At 39.4% G+C, this 18,642-nt stretch overlaps 1 protein-coding gene across 5 annotated transcripts in view; it reads left to right on the forward strand.

The window, feature by feature from the left end:
- The window catches only part of Mid1 (midline 1), a 336,764-nt gene that overhangs the window by 304,965 nt on the left and 13,157 nt on the right, over window positions 1-18,642 (forward strand). For all 5 annotated transcript variants that reach the window (XM_015987794.3, XM_015987797.3, XM_006994326.4 and 2 more), the window contains exons 6-8: window positions 265-392; window positions 5,448-5,591; window positions 16,361-16,522. In XM_015987794.3, coding sequence (XP_015843280.1) covers window positions 265-392; window positions 5,448-5,591; window positions 16,361-16,522 — 434 coding nt within the window. The remainder of the gene's footprint in view (window positions 1-264; window positions 393-5,447; window positions 5,592-16,360; window positions 16,523-18,642) is intronic.

Genomic DNA, 18,642 nt, shown 5'->3' on the forward strand with positions numbered 1-18,642 from the left:
CACAGCAACATGAAATATGAATATTCTTTTGCCTCCGTGGGGAATTTTTCCGATAGTATAAAGAAAGGGGGGCACTGTGCTATTTCTCCCAGTTCCTTTGCCTTTTCTCTATGTTTGCTTTGTGTTAGTGCACTATGCCATTCAGAGATGGTACTTTTTAAAGACCTGATATTTCTTTTCCTTTTATTTTTTTTCTCATTTCTTCATAGTGATGATAAAAGCCACCTTGACATTCCTTAAAACATTGTTTTGTTTAAATTACAGAGTCTCCATGGCAACTGCATCCTCCCAGGTCCTAATTCCTGAAATCAACCTCAATGACACATTTGACACTTTTGCCTTAGATTTTTCTCGGGAGAAGAAACTGCTAGAATGTCTGGATTACCTTACAGGTATTGTCTTACTGTCTTTTGTGTTCTGTCTAATATAGTGTACATTCAGTGACACAAGCACTTTTCCACTGGATCAATTATTCTCTAAAAACCACATGTGTGCTTCAGGCTTTGAAATGCTACCTAATAGTCCTATAAATGATTCATGTACACTTTATGTTTTTCACTCAAATAACACAGACTAAGGATAAATTGAGGCAAGAAAATAAAGAGAATACTGATTGCTAAATGTGTCCTTATCACCATTTCCTCATTCTCAACATGGAGATGGTCAAAGTACTGCTAGCCATCAAAAAGATATGGAAGTTTTCCTGGGTATTTGTCACCATGTAAAGTGGCATCTGACTCTCACGGTGGGAAAAAAAAGGCAACTTAAATAACTGGCCATCTATACTGCTCTTGCTCTTTGTATTTGTGACCTTATCTTAGTTGTTACAGTATCAAATTTAGGAAAAGCATTGCAGTCCTCATTTTAGAAATGGCAAAATTTAGCCATCATGCTGAAGGTCACATAGTAAGGGTGTGAGTGAAATTAGGATCTGGCTCAGTTCTGTATGAACAGTGAAGGTCTCTGCACTTTCTAGTAAAAACCTGAATTTCATGTTGCTCTGGCAAATGTCACAGAAATCACATTGCAATTCCAGATGCCATGTTTCAACCCTATACTTTCTACTTGGCTTTCCTCTCCCTTCCTCTTTCCCACTCTTCCTCTTTCCCTCCTTCTCTCCTTTCTTCTTTCCCTCCCTCTCTCTCTCCCTCTTTCTCTTCCTTCCATCCCCCTTTCTTTCTGGCTTAGAAAACAATGAGGAAAAGAAACAGGAAGAAAAGAAAAATTGTGGCTACTCATGTTCCTAGTAGTAAATCTTAATCTTTCCTTTGGTGTTAGCCATTGCAGCAGAAACTGGGCTCAATGCTTGATAGAAAGAATGAGGACCATTTAGACAAAGTTAGTAGTGTTAGCCAAAGCCACCAGGACCTGCGACTTCAGGAAAACACCATGTATACAGTGAAGCCAGATGTGCCCTGTACTTAGGACATAGAGCCTTCCAGAAACCACATCCCTCACTGAGCATGGTGTCAGTTTCTCAACTCCCAGCCAGTATGTGCATGTTTGTGGGAGAGTGGTTGGGGAGGATGGAGTTGAAGAGAGGGAACATTGTATAGCATTTGTTTTTATAGTGTGTGGATGGAAAGCAGGGAGTTATCCAGTCCTCGATTTTCTTTTCTTGTTAGAACCCCAGCTGCCCCTTTTCGCATTTATTCTGCATTTGCAAGCAGATTGAGATATCCCACAAAACATCTCCTTATCTTGGACAATTCTGTCTTTCAAATATGACTCCTACTAAAGAAGAAAATTTGATTCACAAAGCATTTACACTAAGGAATCAAACTTGGTTTCAAATACTTATGGATATGATGCCTTCTTTCTTTAGCTTTTGATTTTGAGATTTGTCTAAACTATTACCATCTAGTAGAACTTTCTATGGTGATAAAAAAAATGTTCTTTCTGTGTCCATGATGGCCAACATATGAGTTATTAAAAACTTGAAATGTGCATAGTGAGATGTGATTGTTTTAATTGAGCTGAATGTAATTAGAAGTTAAACAGCTACATGGTGCCCATAGCTACTGTATCACTATCTACATTTTTCTCTTTTCCTGCCCTGACATCTTCATGTATTGTCTTTTCACAACATGAATACCCTATCTACAACTATCACGCTGAAGTTTTATCTAAAAGTACACAAGAAAAGAGGGAATAATGTTAAAAAAAAAAAAACTTGGCCGGCCAAGTATGGCCTTGTTTATCATAAAACCAAAACTCTTGCTCAAAAGACCTACCTAGCAAATTTTCCCTTAGGTCTCTTGGACCAGATCCATGTCACAGTCTCATTTCCAAGGCCAGAGGAAACCAGAAAATTAAATATTTGCCCAGGAACATGGTCTTGCTATACCAAATCATTTTGCTGTCCTTGTCTCATCAACGAGAACATGTCTTCATTTCCCAACAATTACCTAGTATATTCAAAATAGATGTCCATTTAAACTTCTGTAGGCACATGAACTCATTGACTAAAAAGGAAACTGTGAAAGTAGTCTGCATGAAATTGTAACAACGGCTGTTTATGCCAAACTAAAGGCCATATCGGGTACCTGAGAATTTGCTTTTTGAGCCGTCAACCTCAAAGTCCATTTCTAGACATAACATCAATCCTGGCCATAACATACAATGCTTGGCTGATACTACCAAGTCCAAATAGTTTATCTGATATTTATAAGCAGGAAATGAAGTGTTTGTGGCGTATTAGCCCACCATTCCTTGTATAGTGTTTGTGATGAAGGCAAGAAAATAACACTTCTGGTACTGATTGTGTGGGTATTGAAATTGGCAGCATGTTGCAGTTTTCACTTACAGAAAATTAGGAATTGACTTTGCAGGACAAACCCATTGGGTTTACAATCAAAACATGGTTAGCCTGCCTGGCTGTGCAAACAAGATTTTTTTCCCTATGACTTGCCTCTAAGTAGTATGTCAAGTTAATAACCCATAGAGGTGACATTTCCTTCCTGATTGCAGCTACTGCCATGTGTCTCACAGCCATTTGCCTATTTTGAACTTACATTTTCTGTCTTTTTAATCACATATTGCCATGTGGACAGCAAAATCTCTTTTCTTTCCGCAATAGCTGATAGAGAAAGAATTCAATTAACTATTTAAATTATAAAGACTAAGTTGTTTTTCACTGGTTTGTGCAGGGATGATACCACGGCAACAATGACCACACAGACCAAAACAAGCACTTTTATGGCACAGCTGGACCTGCATGGAATGCATCTCCTGATTGGTGTCACTAATTAATGCATTTCCAAGTCACACCACACAAAACTAAATTTCACATGTGGGCTCTTCAAAAGACAGATGTTCAAGCACACATTTCCAGAAAAATGCTTGAAGGGTTATGATGAATACTTATTTATTTCATTCCTATTTCCTTGTTTTTCATTTGTGGACCTAATTTTGAGATGGGATCTACTATATAACCCAGGCTATCCTCATACTCACATTCTCCCTGCCCCTGCCTTCCAAGTATTGAGATGACAAATGCATGCCATCAGATCCCACTGAGCCCCTTTTTCTTAATGGAGAGTCTTTGTGAAATTCAATAACTTAACAGGCAGAGCTTTTCATGACTTGTCCTAAATGTCTTTTCAGGTGGCAAAGTGAAGAGTATCAAAGCAGAGTTTTTAATTTACTGTTTATATAAACACTCCCCCTCATTTTAGGTTTCTTTACAATTCACCAATTCTAATCAGAAACTAATCTAGAACAGAAAAGACCTATGCAATGGTGTAAGTAAAAGTTGCTCTAAATCCATAGAATGCAAACATGCTTCTCTCTTTGAAGTTCAGCTGCAATATACAGAAGAATATAAAGAAAAGCTGTGGTTCAATTCTCTAAACCACAGACTGGTAAACTTTGACTGAAAATGGCCAGATGGCAGATGTCTTAGGCTTTGCAGGCCATATGGTTGTAACTACTCAGCTTTGCTGTTGTGTGAAAACAGTCATAGACAGACAATACCTGAGTGAGTCGTGGCTGTATTCCAATAAAACTTTATTTACAAAAATAGCTGTTGTGGGCTGGAGAGGTGGCTCAGTGGTTAACAACAACTGACTGTTCTTCCTCAGAGCCAAGGTTTGATTCCCAGCACCCACATGGTGGCTCAAAATTGTCTATAACTCCAGTCCCAGGGGATCTTATGCCCTCTTCTGGCCTTCACAAGCACTGCACACACATGATGAATGGACATACATGCAGGCAAAATACCTACATACATAAAATAAAATAGCTATAGTTTGCCAACCTCTGCTTTATAATGTTATTGCCAACACAAAACACTTGTAGCCTTGTATTCTCTTATTTATTCTACTTATTGTTTTACTTATTGAATTTAATTCAGTGCAAGTTATTTAGAAATCATTTTAATAGGTTTTAAACTTCTTGGCTATTGACTGTGTTAAACAAATAAAACCAAGGACTTCTGTAGTGATAAAGGCAATAAAATACAAGCATTCATTATTTTCTTAGTAAACAAAAATGTATTCCTAAGAGGACTTCTTGTTAATTTTGATATTTTTAATTAAGCATATCACCTATAAATTGAAAAAATGAAAAGAAAATAGGAATGCACCAATAATTTTATCAAGGCATCAAATATCTAATAAAAGAAAACATTCAGCCGGGCGGTGGTGGCGCACGCCTTTAATCCCAGCACTCGGGAGGCAGAGCCAGGCGGATCGCTGTGAGTTCGAGGCCAGCCTGGGCTACCAAGTGAGCTCCAGGAAAGGCGCAAAACTACGCAGAGAAACTCTGTCTCGAAAAAACAAAAAAAAAAAAAAAAAAAAAAAGAAAAGAAAACATTCAATTATTTAGTTGATTTGCTATGGGGTAACAAATGATATTTTTCAGTCTGGTGTCATGTAGATAAGAGGCTGGCAAAGTGGGTTTCAGGTCAAATCTGTTCCTGTGGCTATTTTTTAAATAAAGTTTTACTAGAATGTGGCCATACTCATTTATGTACAAATTATCTACATCTGCTGTCATGCCACAATGACAAGGTTAAGTAGTTGCAAGAGCAACAGTCTGGCCTACAATACCTAAAATTACCACCTAGTCATTTACGGTAAAATTTTCCAACCCCACCCCCAAAGTGAATGAGCTTTTGAAAGTTTGTCTTGGTTAGTTTTTCTTTAATGTGTTTCTGTTTACATACAAGAAGCTATTGTTTGCTTAGTCTCCCAAATATATTCTAATGATAAATTGAGATAAAGTCTTACTGCCTGGTGGACTCTAGCCACACTGCTTACAAACAACAACTAACAAACAAATTCCCTAAGTAGATAACTAAGCACTTTGGAACTGAAATCTCCATCTCTAGGATAGCAGTCCTGGTAGACCTACTTAGGAAAGCTTGCTTTAACAGTTATGTATCTCCAGAATGGGATCCCTATGATGTCTACTGCTCCACTGATATGCATTCTTGATGCCCACAGCTCCCAACCCTCCCACAATTAGAGAAGAGCTCTGCACGGCTTCCTATGACACCATCACTGTTCACTGGACTTCGGATGATGAGTTCAGTGTGGTCTCCTATGAACTCCAGTACACCATATTCACTGGACAAGCCAATGTTGTTAGTGAGTATCACATGGCCTATTTACTTCTCAGTTTGATGACTGTTTTCAGGTAAACTGGGTGAAGGAATATAAACACCAAAGGTAGATAAAGAAGGAAAAAATTACAATATTTATTGGTTTCTTTTTCCTGTCTAAGGAAGGGATAATGTTCACTTGTATTGCAGTAGTGAAAACAGCTGGTCAAATATCAATGAAGTTGGAAAACTACATGGATGAAGCTCATGAATATGTTGTTTAATGAAAGCAACTGGTAACAACATATACAAAGTAAATTCATTTATCAATTCTTAACTTAAAGATCAAAATATTTTCACTTAAAGGTTCATTCTTAGAGGTTAAAAATATATATTAATCAGGAGGTTGATTATATCTTGAATGAAATATAGAAACTGTCACTGGGATGAAATATATGAAGGAACTAGGGATATAGCTGTCAGTAAAAGTATTAGTCTTGCAAACACGAGGAACAGAGTTTAGAACTCTAGTACACATGTAAAATAGCTAGGCATGGTGACATTTGCCTGCAATCCCAGTGTTGGGGAAGGATAGAAACAAGAAAACGCTATGAGTTCAATGGTCAGCCAGTATAACCTTATGGCAAGTCATAGGTTCAGTGGGGACCCTGGGTCAAAAAACAAAATGGAGTTGGATAACGGAAGACACTCAATGTTGACCATGGAGTCCACATACACATGCAGCAATGAGTACACACATTCATATCTACACACAAACACATATCCTGATCCCTGCACACACACACACACACACACACACACACACACACACACACACACACACACACACATATGGTATATGCCAGTCAACAACTGAAGAGGTAGAGGGTTTATACAGGGCTTCTTAGAGGTGGAGTTTCTCCAGGGAGAAGTTTTCCTGTTCAGGGACTGGTTAGTTTCGTTGGTCAGGGGCAGAGTTGGCTCTGATTTCAGGGCCAATCTATGTTTCTTTCACTGGCCCTTTTAGCCTTTTGGCTCTAATTTTGGGCTGGGCGTGTTTCTTAGGTTCTAGGTTCAGGGCTAAAGTGTTTCTTTCAGTGGCTCAGGTCTCAGATCCAGGGTACATGTATATTGTATATATGTTTGTACATATGATGGTTCATAGGATGAACAGGAGTTTCTGGGTGGTAGTTAACATGCTTTGATCACTTTATCATGCACTTAATTTTATAAACTTTACTAAATGTTTCGGTTTTCGGAAAAAAATGATAAGAATTTAGTAAAATGAACAGCTAAAGAATACTAAGTACCCGGTGCCATTCGGAGGTAGTTTAGGACTGCGACTTCAAATCTTAGTAACCAGCACCTCCTAGGAAGAACCAGGCTTACCTGAAATGCAGAGGCGCTCTTCTGTCACACATGCTTGCTTGACAGTTGGCATTATGAATGATATGACCAGCTCAAACAGCAATAGCTACCCATAGAACAGAGCTATTTAAAATAAATTGAAGAATCGGCAAAGGGCTAGAAGAAATCACTTTCCAGGGCAACAATTTTGAACCGTTTTTGGTGATTTTTTTAGTTTCTATTGCTATGATAAAACACCATGACCAGAAGCAACTTGTGGAGGAAAGGGTTTATTTCATCTCACAGCTTATGGTTCACCATGCAAGGAAGTCATGGCAGGAAGTCAAGGCAACAACTGATGCAGAGTCCATGGAGGAACACTTCTTACACGCTTGCTCTTCATAACTTGTTTAGCCTGCTTTCGTATAAAACCCAGGACCACCTGCCCAAGGGTGGCACTGTGAACAGTGACCTTGGCCCTCCTATACCAGTCAATAATAAAGAAAATTCTCTACAGACTTTCCAATGGGCCTACCTAGCAGGACATTTTCTCAAAGTTCCCTCCTCGAAATGATTCTAGCTTGAAGGAAAACTAGCCAGCACAGCAACGAAAATACAGAACATGTCAAAGTAGAATACAATAGCAGTCATTTTTCCACAGAGATGTTTTGAATACATCAATATCAGTTTAATGTACTTTTTATAAGAATCCTCTTCTCTCTCAACTTTTTTTGTCATAGTACATATTGTTTTGAGGTGCATGGTGCTTTAAATAGACATTTGGTTTAAGATTAATTCTAAGAGTAATACAGAAAGACACTAGCTTCACAGTGACAAAAGTGCAAAGGATCCATATTAACCCCCTCGTAGACACTTTTCTCAGATATTTCTCTCCCTCCCCTGTCTCTCTTTCTTCTTCTCTCTCTCTTCCTCTTCTTCTCTAATCCCCCCTTCCTCCCTCCCTCCCTCCCTCCCTCCCTCCCTCCCTCCCTCCCTCCCTTCCTTCCGTTTCTTCATTCCTTCTTTCTCCCTTCCCCTAATTGGTTTGCCTTTGGAAGCATTCATAAAATTCTTGCAATTTTTCAGGAGTGTGGAATATATGAGTGGAAGGGTGATTCATGAAATGATATGTCAAGAATGGTTTTGGCAACCTGTTTTGTAGGTAGAGAACAGAGAGAAGTCAAAAGTGGATGTGACAAAAAGGCCTTGGAGGGGAGTTACAGTTAAACTAAGTCTTGAAAGGTTGTGGTCACTGTCATGAATTATTACTCAGAGAACACCGAGGATATATATCCCTTGCGTGAAGGAAACCATGCTGGCAGATGAAGCAGGCTGGGCAGATGCACGCCATGCAGGGCATGGCGGTGGCCGCGGCCAGTGATAAACAACCCAGACGATGCATCCACATGGAGAGTTTGCTAGTAGAGAGATAAAGAGGCAGAGAGAGACAGAAAGAGGGAGACAGAGAGAGAGGTGGGAGAGAGGGAGAGGGTGGAAGGGAAAGAAAGAGAAGAGAGAGAGAGAGAGAGAGAGAGAGAGAGAGAGAGAGAGAGAGAGAGAGAGAGGTGGTTCGAGGGTGCGCACCTCCTGGGAAGGAGGCAGAAGAGAGAAGAAAGAGAGCAGTGGGCAGAGTTTTTCCTTAAAAAGAGACTTTTATGTCAAGACACAGGGTGGCGTCAAGGGGCGGGATCAGAATATTACGGGTATTTGCAGATAACTGTGTCTATCTGCAGAAAGCAAAACCAACAGTTAGAGTAGTAGAACATACTGGAAGATTTGACTTCATGATGCCTGGCTGGAAATTTCTGTGAGGAAAGGGAAGCAGTGAAAAAGAAAAGGAAGAAGCATAACCATGGAGCTAGCTTCAGAAAGCACATGTTCTCAGGCATCACTCGCTTAAACCCAGAGACAAGTACTAGACCACAGAATTTTATGTTGGAGGGTCATGTTCAGGTGCACAATCCGAAGCTTAATTGTGACAGCACTTCACAGAGTGGAGAGGGGACAGAATGGGCTAGAAGCAAAAAGAACAATAGGCCTTTCGTGGGAACTCAATAAGGTGTAGGGTTAACCAAGATCTTTCAATGACACTCAGCTGAAAAGACTCCTTGTCCTTGAGCTGATTTAGTCCTGTAACATCATCACTGTCTTTTACTTGCTCAAAATGCCTTTTGAGGCAAGTCTAAGCAGCACTCATCTTAAGACTGTGAATTCTTCTGAAATTATTCTTCTTCCCAATTGTATAGGTCTTGCTGCATGGCATTAATAAATGCCAATTTTTCTACCTTCCTGTGTATTATCATACCATATGTGGATATTTACTTTTTTTAAAAGTAAGTGTAATAAGAGACCATTCCATTTTGGCACAAATACTTGTCTCATTTCTTCCTGAAGCAGTAAGGTATCCTGTTTCAAAGCCTGATTTATCTTCCCCATCTTCTATTGACGAACATTAGCTCCTTTCCAATGTCGGCAAATGTTACCCCAGTGAATATCCTTGCATATTTTCCATTTCGTGCATGCAAAATTAAATTTCCAGTATAATCTCTTGAGATATCATTGATAAAAAGAGATTATTTGCATTTTAATTTTGAATGACATTGCTAAATTGCCCTTCAGAGGGGTGACAGGTGATGTTTAAAATGCATTTTAGTAGCAATAGGAACTTACATTTCACTGATCTTGGACATATGTACTATAAGCTAAATGTAAGAAACCTAATTTAAAGCAAAGCAAACAAGTATCTACAGGATTACATAATATTACATAATAAATCTAAGGTATAACTTAACTAATGCAGAACCCATAATATATTAACCCATACACAGCTATGCTATATAATGTATAGTATAGAAAAGAAAACACAAGACATCTTTTTGTCTTCATTTAAGGAATTATTTTGTATTATATTACTGTTATTGTATTATATTTTATTACTAACTATATTATAAATAATTATATCAAAGTTATTAGTGTATTGGGTATCATATTACTAGTGTATTGGGTAAACTAAGCTAAAGATTTTTATCAGTCTTAAATATGGAATGCAAAAGATGGCAAGAATATGTAGAAAAGTGAATATTATATATTATATAAGTGAAAACTTGATAAGTGAATATTATAAGTAGAAAAAAAACATTTGGAGTTATTTAAAACCGAAAGGGCAGTTCTGGGTCCATGTGAAGAGTTTTGCATTTCTCTGAAACAATTTTTGTTTGACTGAGAAAAATTACTCATTGTATATTTAGCAGGATTATCTCCATCATAGCTTCTTACACAGTCCCCATGTGAAAGGCTCTCCATGAATGCTGTTTGTCCATCCCTCCTATGCTTTGATGGAATATTTTTCATTGACAAGATCTATTGGTAAAACTCAACTGATAACTGGAAAGCAGTTTCAAAACCTGCCCAGGGCTCCTTGTGCCACTAGGCAATCTCTTATAGTTTGTAGGTCATGGTTCCCTCACCTGTTGGAACAAACCATAGTTAATTACTTTCAACTGGCTTTAGTGAGGAGGAATTAGATAATATCTTTGAACTTTATTTAATCTCATTAAATTTCTCATAAATGTGCACATCCAAATACAAAATTAATGATACTGCTTTTGTCATTTTATTGATAGAATTATGACTACATGTGTTACTAACTTTCTTACTAGGACATAGATACATGTTTAATTTACAATGTTTACCAAAACTACTTTTCATGTGTTCTTTTAAAATCTCAAATTGGGGTCTTTTGCCAGCAAGCTCTTCTTATTATTTGCAAAATAATCAGAAGTCACATTTCTTGAGGACATCAAGTAAAATAGTTATACGTATATATTTCATTCATGAAAGTTATTAAGAATATATTATTTTAATAATGAAATAAAAATGGTTTTCTTCTGCTCAAACTGTTTGAAGAGACAAAAGTTGTTGAGAATCCATAGAGAGCCTCTGCAAACAATGTCCACACCGCACAATGTCCTGCGGCAAAGTGGCTGTTGCCATGCAAGGCTTTCAAATCCCCAATGTAATTAAGATCATTTAATATGCTACAGTGGGAGAGAAATGCTTCTGACTCATGGTCGATGAAAAATACTGTACAAAGTTAAAAGGCTCAATTATGCTTCATTATGAACAAATAATCTTCTAGTTTCATTTGTTGTTTTAATATTTTTACCTGAGTTGCAGTCATGAATAGCAGAGCATCCAGACAAGTCTGGGAGAAAGTAAAGTTTCAGTCAAGATAATCATGTGAGTGTTTCATAAACAGATGAAGCAAACCTACCCACCAGACTAGGCACAGTGTACTGTCAAGGTAGCATAGTGCCATGTGCAAGAAATTAGGTGGTACAGGCTGGTATAAGACCAACACTAGCAACATATGTGAGGTGCACCCCAAGGCACCCCCACATAAATGCCCCAAAAGAAAATTTTCAGTGTTGTTTTCTTGGCATTTTCAATAAATTATCCATCATTATCCTAGCAATATTAGTAATATAAAGGGAAGCAAAAAAAAACTGGTTAGTGTTTATGATGATAGCTTGCTCACTGTAAAGCTACCTAGTAAAATTTTACTCCGCTAATATTCAAAGAAAAAATTGGTGACTTCTTCAAAATAATCAAGATAGTCAGTTTCACACCCTGGCTTTTTGTGGGGAGGGTTTGAGACATTAAATCTTTGTTAATATTTGTGGTTGGAAGCCAAGTTGCAGTGTGTACCAATTTCAGACATCTGCTTTATGGTGTTGCTGAAAGTATCCCCAACTATAATAAACCCAGCTTCAGGCTTATACAGTGACTGTAGAGTTTTTTGAAGCATTTTTATTTTGTCCCTTTTTGACCTCAGTAGTCATTTCCTTGTAACATGTGCAATTAAACAGGAACAGTGCAAAAGCAGTGAAATTGATAGATTCTCATTTGAATCTGCTGAATGCTGTTATTGTTTGGCGCTCATGCCTGACTGCTGTTGACAAAGACCTAAGGATATGAGTGAACTATCTTAAGATAGAAAAGTTAATTTTGTTTTATTGCTATTTTAATAATATTATTCAATGTCTTCTAGTAAATTATAGGTATCTCGGGAACTGGATCATAGAGTTCAAAATGACGTTATTTTGGTTGGCTCAAAATCTAATATTTGGCTACAGCAGGCTCCAGAAATACAGGGTTTGTTGTAGTTGTTTTCTAAAACAAGGTATAATGAGAAAGGATCAAAGAAAATATAGAGTAGGGAGATCCTCCTGTCACCATAGCATTTGGGGATATTTTCTTGTTTTCCCCTTCTTTTATTAGAAATATTTTTTCTCATATAATATATCCTGATTTCCCTTTTTTCTACTACTACTCCCAGTTCCTTGATACCTCCCTTCTCATCCAGATCCACTGCCTTTCTGTCTCACATTAAACTGGACTAGACCTTCTGCATAATTGAGACAGTTGTGTGGCTTGATCTGCTTAAGGGGCATGAGCTGGTTTTTTGGAGCCCAGTACCTAAGGTGGGACACCTCACACAGCCTTGGAGGGGGAGGGACTTGGACCTGCCTCAACTGAGTATACTAGGCTCTGCTGACTCCCCATGGGAGGCCTTACCTTGTCAGAGGACAGAATGGGGGATGGGTTGGTGGGGGGCAGGGGAGTCTGGAAGGGTGGGAGGAGGGAAGAAATGGGGATCTGTGGTTGGGATGTAAAATGAATAAAAAATTTCTTAATAAAAATGAAAACAACAGGCTTCTAAAAGATAACAAAACATAACAACAGAAAATATAATCAGATAGAACAAAAACCATCACACTGAAATTGAACAAGACAGCCCAGCAGAAGGAAAAGAGTCCTAAGAGCAGAAACAAGAATCAGAGACTCACTTGTGACCTCCAGAAAAATACTAAACCAGAAGGGGGGCAGGGAGAAGAAGGGAGAGAGACTGGGAGGAGAGGATGGAGGGAAACTGTGGTTAGAATGTTAAAAAAAAACCTGAAAATAATTACTAAACTGAAAGCTATAATATATACACAGAGGACCTGGTGCAGACCCATGTCTGTCCTGTGCATGCTGCATCAGTCTCTGTGAATTCATATAAGCTTTGCTAATGTTACCTTAGAGGGCCTTGTTCTCCTGGTGTCCTCCATCCCCTCTGGCTCTTACACTCCTGCCTCTTCTTCCATGTGGTTCCCTGAGCTCTCCCTGAGGGAAAGGATTTGATGGAGACATCTTTTAGCTGTGTCCAAGGTCTCTCTCATTGCATAATGTCTGGCTCTGTGTCTTTGTATCTTTTCCCATCTGCTACAGGAGGAAGCTTCCCTAATGATGGCTGAATAAAGCCCTGATCCTAAGTCTCTGGACTATCTGGTTTCTCATTCTTGGTCACCCAACCAGAGTCCAGTACAGGTTCTATCTTGTGGAGTGGGCCTTAACTCAAATCCGACATTGATTGGTTACTCCCACAAGCTTTGTACCACCATTGCACTAGCACATTTTGCAGGAAAGACAGCATCGTAGATCCAAGATTTTTGTGGCTGGATTGATGTTTACATTTCTCTTTTGGTAGCCTGCAGAGTACCTTCCTATACCAAAGACACCAGAACATGGTGGTGAAGGGTCTATGTAGGCAGCAGCTTGACCTCTCCATGTTTCATGAGTTGTGTAGATGTGGTCTTTAGCAATGGGACCTCCTCTCCATTTGATGAGAGCAACCTATTCTCTTGGTAACTGCCTGGGTTGTTTGGGGATTTCCATGGGATCCCTTTGGCTAACAAATCAATTGGATGTAACCCAGTCCCAGTACTGGAAGCTTTGTTTTGTGATAAGAGATGGCCAACTGGGATGTTTTCTTCATACCGAGGGGATACTTGGGAAGAAAATATAGGTGCAGATTTACAGACAAATTGAGGAGAAATAGATGATGTCTTTAATTTTTAATTTTTCTACTCAGTATTAAATGCAGTTTCACACACTCAAACTCTTCTATGAGTCTCAAGTTATTTCCTTGCTTTTTGCTTACTTTTTTCAAGTCTCAAGGTCTTATGACTAAAAAAAAAAAATGTTCATAGGTAAAAATAAAGAGAAGTGACAGAAAAATCTCATGAGACCAAATGACTTACAGGAGCACCTGAAAATACTATTCACTCAAGATTCGGAGCCTGTGAGGCTAGAGAGATGATTCGGTGGATAGAGTGCTTACTGGTCAAGCATAAGGACCAATATTTGGATCTCCAGAACCCACACATAAAGCCAAAAGGCATTGTGGCCACCTGTAATCCTAGCATTTAGAACACAGACTGAGAATCCTAAGAAAAAGCTGACTAGCCAAGCCAGCAAGAACTGGTGAGTTCTAGGTTCAAGGAGAGATCCTGTCTTGATAAATAAAGTAGAGAACAATTAAGGGAAGGCACTTGGTATCAACCTTTGGCCTGTACATGCATGTGTACTCATAAGCACACTATACACACATGAACATACCCCAATAATGGTACAAAGAATATGAATGATTTTCAAAACAGAGTTTTTAAAAGTTCTTCTCACATGTCATAATCCCAGGTGCAATTTTTAAGTCACAAGTTGGAAAAAGCATTTAGTATATAAATCAAAGTCAAACTTCAAGGAGTCTGTGACTATCCTACAATGCTATGCAAATATTTGTGGCTTGGTGTAGATGTGCATTTGTGAATTTCTTCTCTCAGAAAGATTAGATTCTTGCGGAACTGTTGCTTGAGAGTTGGGTTAGGTGTAAGTTGCCTTGAGATCAAAGGAACTAACCCTTTGACTTGCAAATGAACCAAAAAGGAAAGAGGGGGAGGTGAGTTTGGAGTACCTCAGGAAGTGGAAGGGTCTGGCATTCTCTCAGTGACTATTACTGAGAAAGGAAACTTCATGACAGCCTAGTCACCAGGGAAATGGGAAAAGGCTCTATTGGAATGGAGATTGATGGGTGGAGAGAGGAAAGTTGGGCCTGATACCAAAAAGAAGTTTCTAGCATCAGTCAGCTGCAAAACAAAATGGGCTTCCTTTTTCCTACATGTTCTTCCAAGCCTCATAAATCCTCAGCCTGTTTCTCAACCCACATCCTGCAGAATGAAGACAGAAGAGCAGCCCTACTTCACTCTGGGCCAGAGTTCCCAGGGATGTAGCTGGTTAAAAATCCTGTGGACACTTTCCCAAGGTCCACACTGGGTGTCAAGCTGCCCCTAAAGTGCTACTGGTGCCTCAGGTTTCTCTGAATCCACACTAATACAGGGTCATAGACCACCTTGTTGATCACTTTTAAATTGCTTCCATTAGAAGTTGGATGGAGTTGGCTGATCTGTGCTGGGTTTCCTGCTGCACTGACCTAATGAGAAGGCTATTGTCTTAGACGGACTACTGCTGTGATGAAACACCATAACAAAAAGCAGCTTGGGGGAGAAAAGGTCTAATTTCACTTAGCTTCCACATTACTGTTCATTGAGGGAAGTCAGGTCAGGAACTCAAGCAAAGCAGGAACCCTAAGACAGGAGCTGATGCAGAAGTCACGAAGTACTACTCTACTGGCTTGTTCATCCTGCTTTCTTACAGCACCCAAGGACCACCAGCCCCAGGATGTCACCATCCACAGTGAACTGGTTTCTCCCACTTCAATCACCAGTAAAGAAAATGCTTCCATAGATTTCTCCACAAGACAATTAGTGGGGAATTTTCTCAGTTAAAATTCCCTCCTCCCAAAAGACTCTAGCTTGTGTCAAGTTGACATTAGTCAAAATAGCTGCCCTCCTTGTCTCATTTGTTGAAATAAGCAGACAGCCCCCCAAAATGTTGCCCCCCATGGCAATGGCAGAAAAGCAGGGGACCAACAGAAAACCTCGAGCCTACTCTTGCAACAAGCACATTGTCATTTTTGCTCAAGTTAACAAGTCATATGACCAAACCCAAAGCCAGATGGTGAGGCAGTATATCCCTCCTTTTCAGAGAGAGCAGCTGCAAAGCCACTTTGGCTTGCATATGTGCAGGAAAAGTATCAGAGGCAAAAATGCAATCAACTATGTTGGTGCTGGTGAAGGCAGCTTTTAGTACATGCATCAGAAACCCTCACAATCTGTGAGTTTCCTAATTCATGAGAACCAAGCTAGAACGACCAGTGTAATTTGGGAGGGGGTAAGATAGGGTGGGATCAATCAGTGGTTACTTTTGTTTCTGCCCCACAACCCTTAATAACACATCATGTGCATGTTCAACGCATGAGATCCCAGACAAAAACACCTTTGCTGCACCTGTTCACACAGACCAGAGTTTGCAATGTAAGCATCTTCAGTGGCTTGTCCAAATGGAACACTCAAAGGGAACATATAATATAAAGCGAGTTCTCAATAGAGATAGCATACTGAGCACTGTTTTATTGGTTATCCCATATAAAAAGTGAGAAACGCCCTCCATTTTTCAATTTTACAGTTCAAATAACCTAAAATTCTGCAAACATTGCCTGTGATTACCCCTGTTTTGTTGGTTTTTCAGGTCTGTGTAACTCAGCTGATAGCTGGATGATTGTGCCCAACATCAAGCAGAACCACTACACTGTGCATGGCCTACAAAGTGGCACCAAGTATATCTTCATGGTCAAGGCCATCAACCAGGCAGGCAGCCGCAGTAGTGAGCCTGGGAAGTTGAAGACAAATAGTAAGTGCTGTGAACTCAACTGAGCTGTCATCTCACATTTGTCCATCTCTTGGATAACACTACTCCTCCCTGCCTTTCTTTTTCTCTTTCTGTCTTGGGTATCACTGACAGGCTCAGAAAAGCAAATAAAGAGCCAGTGTGGAGTACTGAGGTTCCCAGCAGCTACCTCTGGGTTCCAAAGTGTCTTCTACACCATGTGGCCATTAACTTCTCTGCATATATTTGCTCTCATTTCTTGAGAAAATAATCCTGGAGAAGTTCTTGTGAGAAATAGAATAGGTGCTTACAAAGCCCAATACAGAACAGGGCTCTGGGAATGGCAGATAGGATTGTTTCCACAGCAGAAAAGAAGTTCATAACTCTTTCTTCAGAAATTATTTATTTTATTCCAAATATCTGGCTGGGTCTGTCATTCTCAATTGGGGGCAATTCTGTCTTTTCTCCCACAGCCCCAGCCCATGTAGCATTTAATAAAGTCTGGAGATGTTTTCCTGGATTATCACAACTGAGGAGGGTGCTGCTGCCATCAAATGAATGGGAGACAGGCATATTAAACATCTATGGTACACAAAGAATGGTGCAGCCTGCCCTTGTGGTTCACGATTCTGTCATTTTACTGTCGCTGTCGCTGTCTCTGTCTACATGTGTTTTCTTTTAACCTCTTTTCTTCTTTACATCTTTTTGATCTAGAAATACTATGCTATGTCAATATGGTGCCATGCCGTGGGGTTGCCAGTCAACAGAAACAATGAGTTTTCAAGAGGAGCTCCCATTTAACCATATCCTTGTTTCCCAGAGCATGGTAGCACATGATTTGATCTAAGGACAAGCAAAGGGTGGAAGTAGAGCATAGGATTAAGCATGAGAAAGCTGAGGTTCTGCCACATGGTGTCCATGTGGCTGTAAGACTCGTCTTTTCATATTTTCTTAAACAAAACCATTTCTTTTGTGATGATTATAGATTCGAATTACAGAGAGTCCTGTATAACCTTTGCTCAGCTTCCCCTAGTGTCAACATCTTGTATAACCTTGGCACATTTGTCACAACTTAAGAAGTTAACATTGGTACATTTCTGTTACCTAAGCCCTAGGCTTTATTTAGAGTTTACAGGGTTATCTCTAATGTTCAGTTCCTTTCACAGGACCCAGTCTAAGAACTCATACCACATTTGGTGGTTCTTCATATTTTTCCCATTTTTAAAAGAAGTTTTTGGTTCTTCACTTTTAAAATAGGAAAATTTGGCCTCGTTTGTAAGCTGTCACAAAGATAAATTTGAAACAATTTTGAGAACATAATAATATTGTGCCATGCTTTGTTAAAAAGCCACAGAGCACATGGAAATGAACTTATGCATGCTTGGGTCAACAGCTTTTTATTTACACTTGAGGCTGTATTTGGTCTCTCAAAAACTGTTGGAGCTTCTAGTAAATTTTAGGTGCTATGCATCAGGCTGAGCACACTGTGACAATATTTAGCTCCTACAGATGGTCTTCTCTCAAGGAGTTTGTAGACTGTTGGGAAGACAGACCATTACACCTTAATTATCATTGCATTTCTGAAGTCTGTATTGGCAGTAACTCATGAAAGTGCTGGATATTCAAAAAATCATCATCCTGCATAGCCATGGTGGCTTTTCAGGGTGAAGTAAGATTATGGGATGTAAAGAAGAGGGAATGTCCCATCACAAAGGAGCAGCATGTACAAAGGCCCAAAGAAAAGATTATGTCTGTGCAACAGAAAAGGAATCAGTGTAATAAAAATAAGACACAAGTTGAAAGGATGGCTGAGCAAGGAAGCTAGAAACAAAAACCACATGGTAAAGCTAGATGCACTGGTGCACACCCTGTAATCCCAGCACTCAGAACAGTAAAACAGGATCCCAAATTCCAGACCAACCGAGAGTTTGTAGTGGGACAAAGCCCAGTAACACTGAGAGAGAGAGAGAGAGAGAGAAGTTTTAAAAAATAAAAACTAGCCAAACCTGTTCTCATAGGCCTGTAATCCTACCTACAGGAAGATCCTAAATTCAAGGCAAGCTTAGTCCACAGAGTGAGTTCAAGACCAGCCTGAGCAATTTAGTGAGCCCTAGTCAGATATGGCTCAGGATATAACTCAGTGG

The sequence above is a fragment of the Peromyscus maniculatus genome, chromosome X (genome assembly GCF_049852395.1).
Source record: "Peromyscus maniculatus bairdii isolate BWxNUB_F1_BW_parent chromosome X, HU_Pman_BW_mat_3.1, whole genome shotgun sequence".
NCBI classification, from domain to species: domain Eukaryota; kingdom Metazoa; phylum Chordata; class Mammalia; order Rodentia; family Cricetidae; genus Peromyscus; species Peromyscus maniculatus.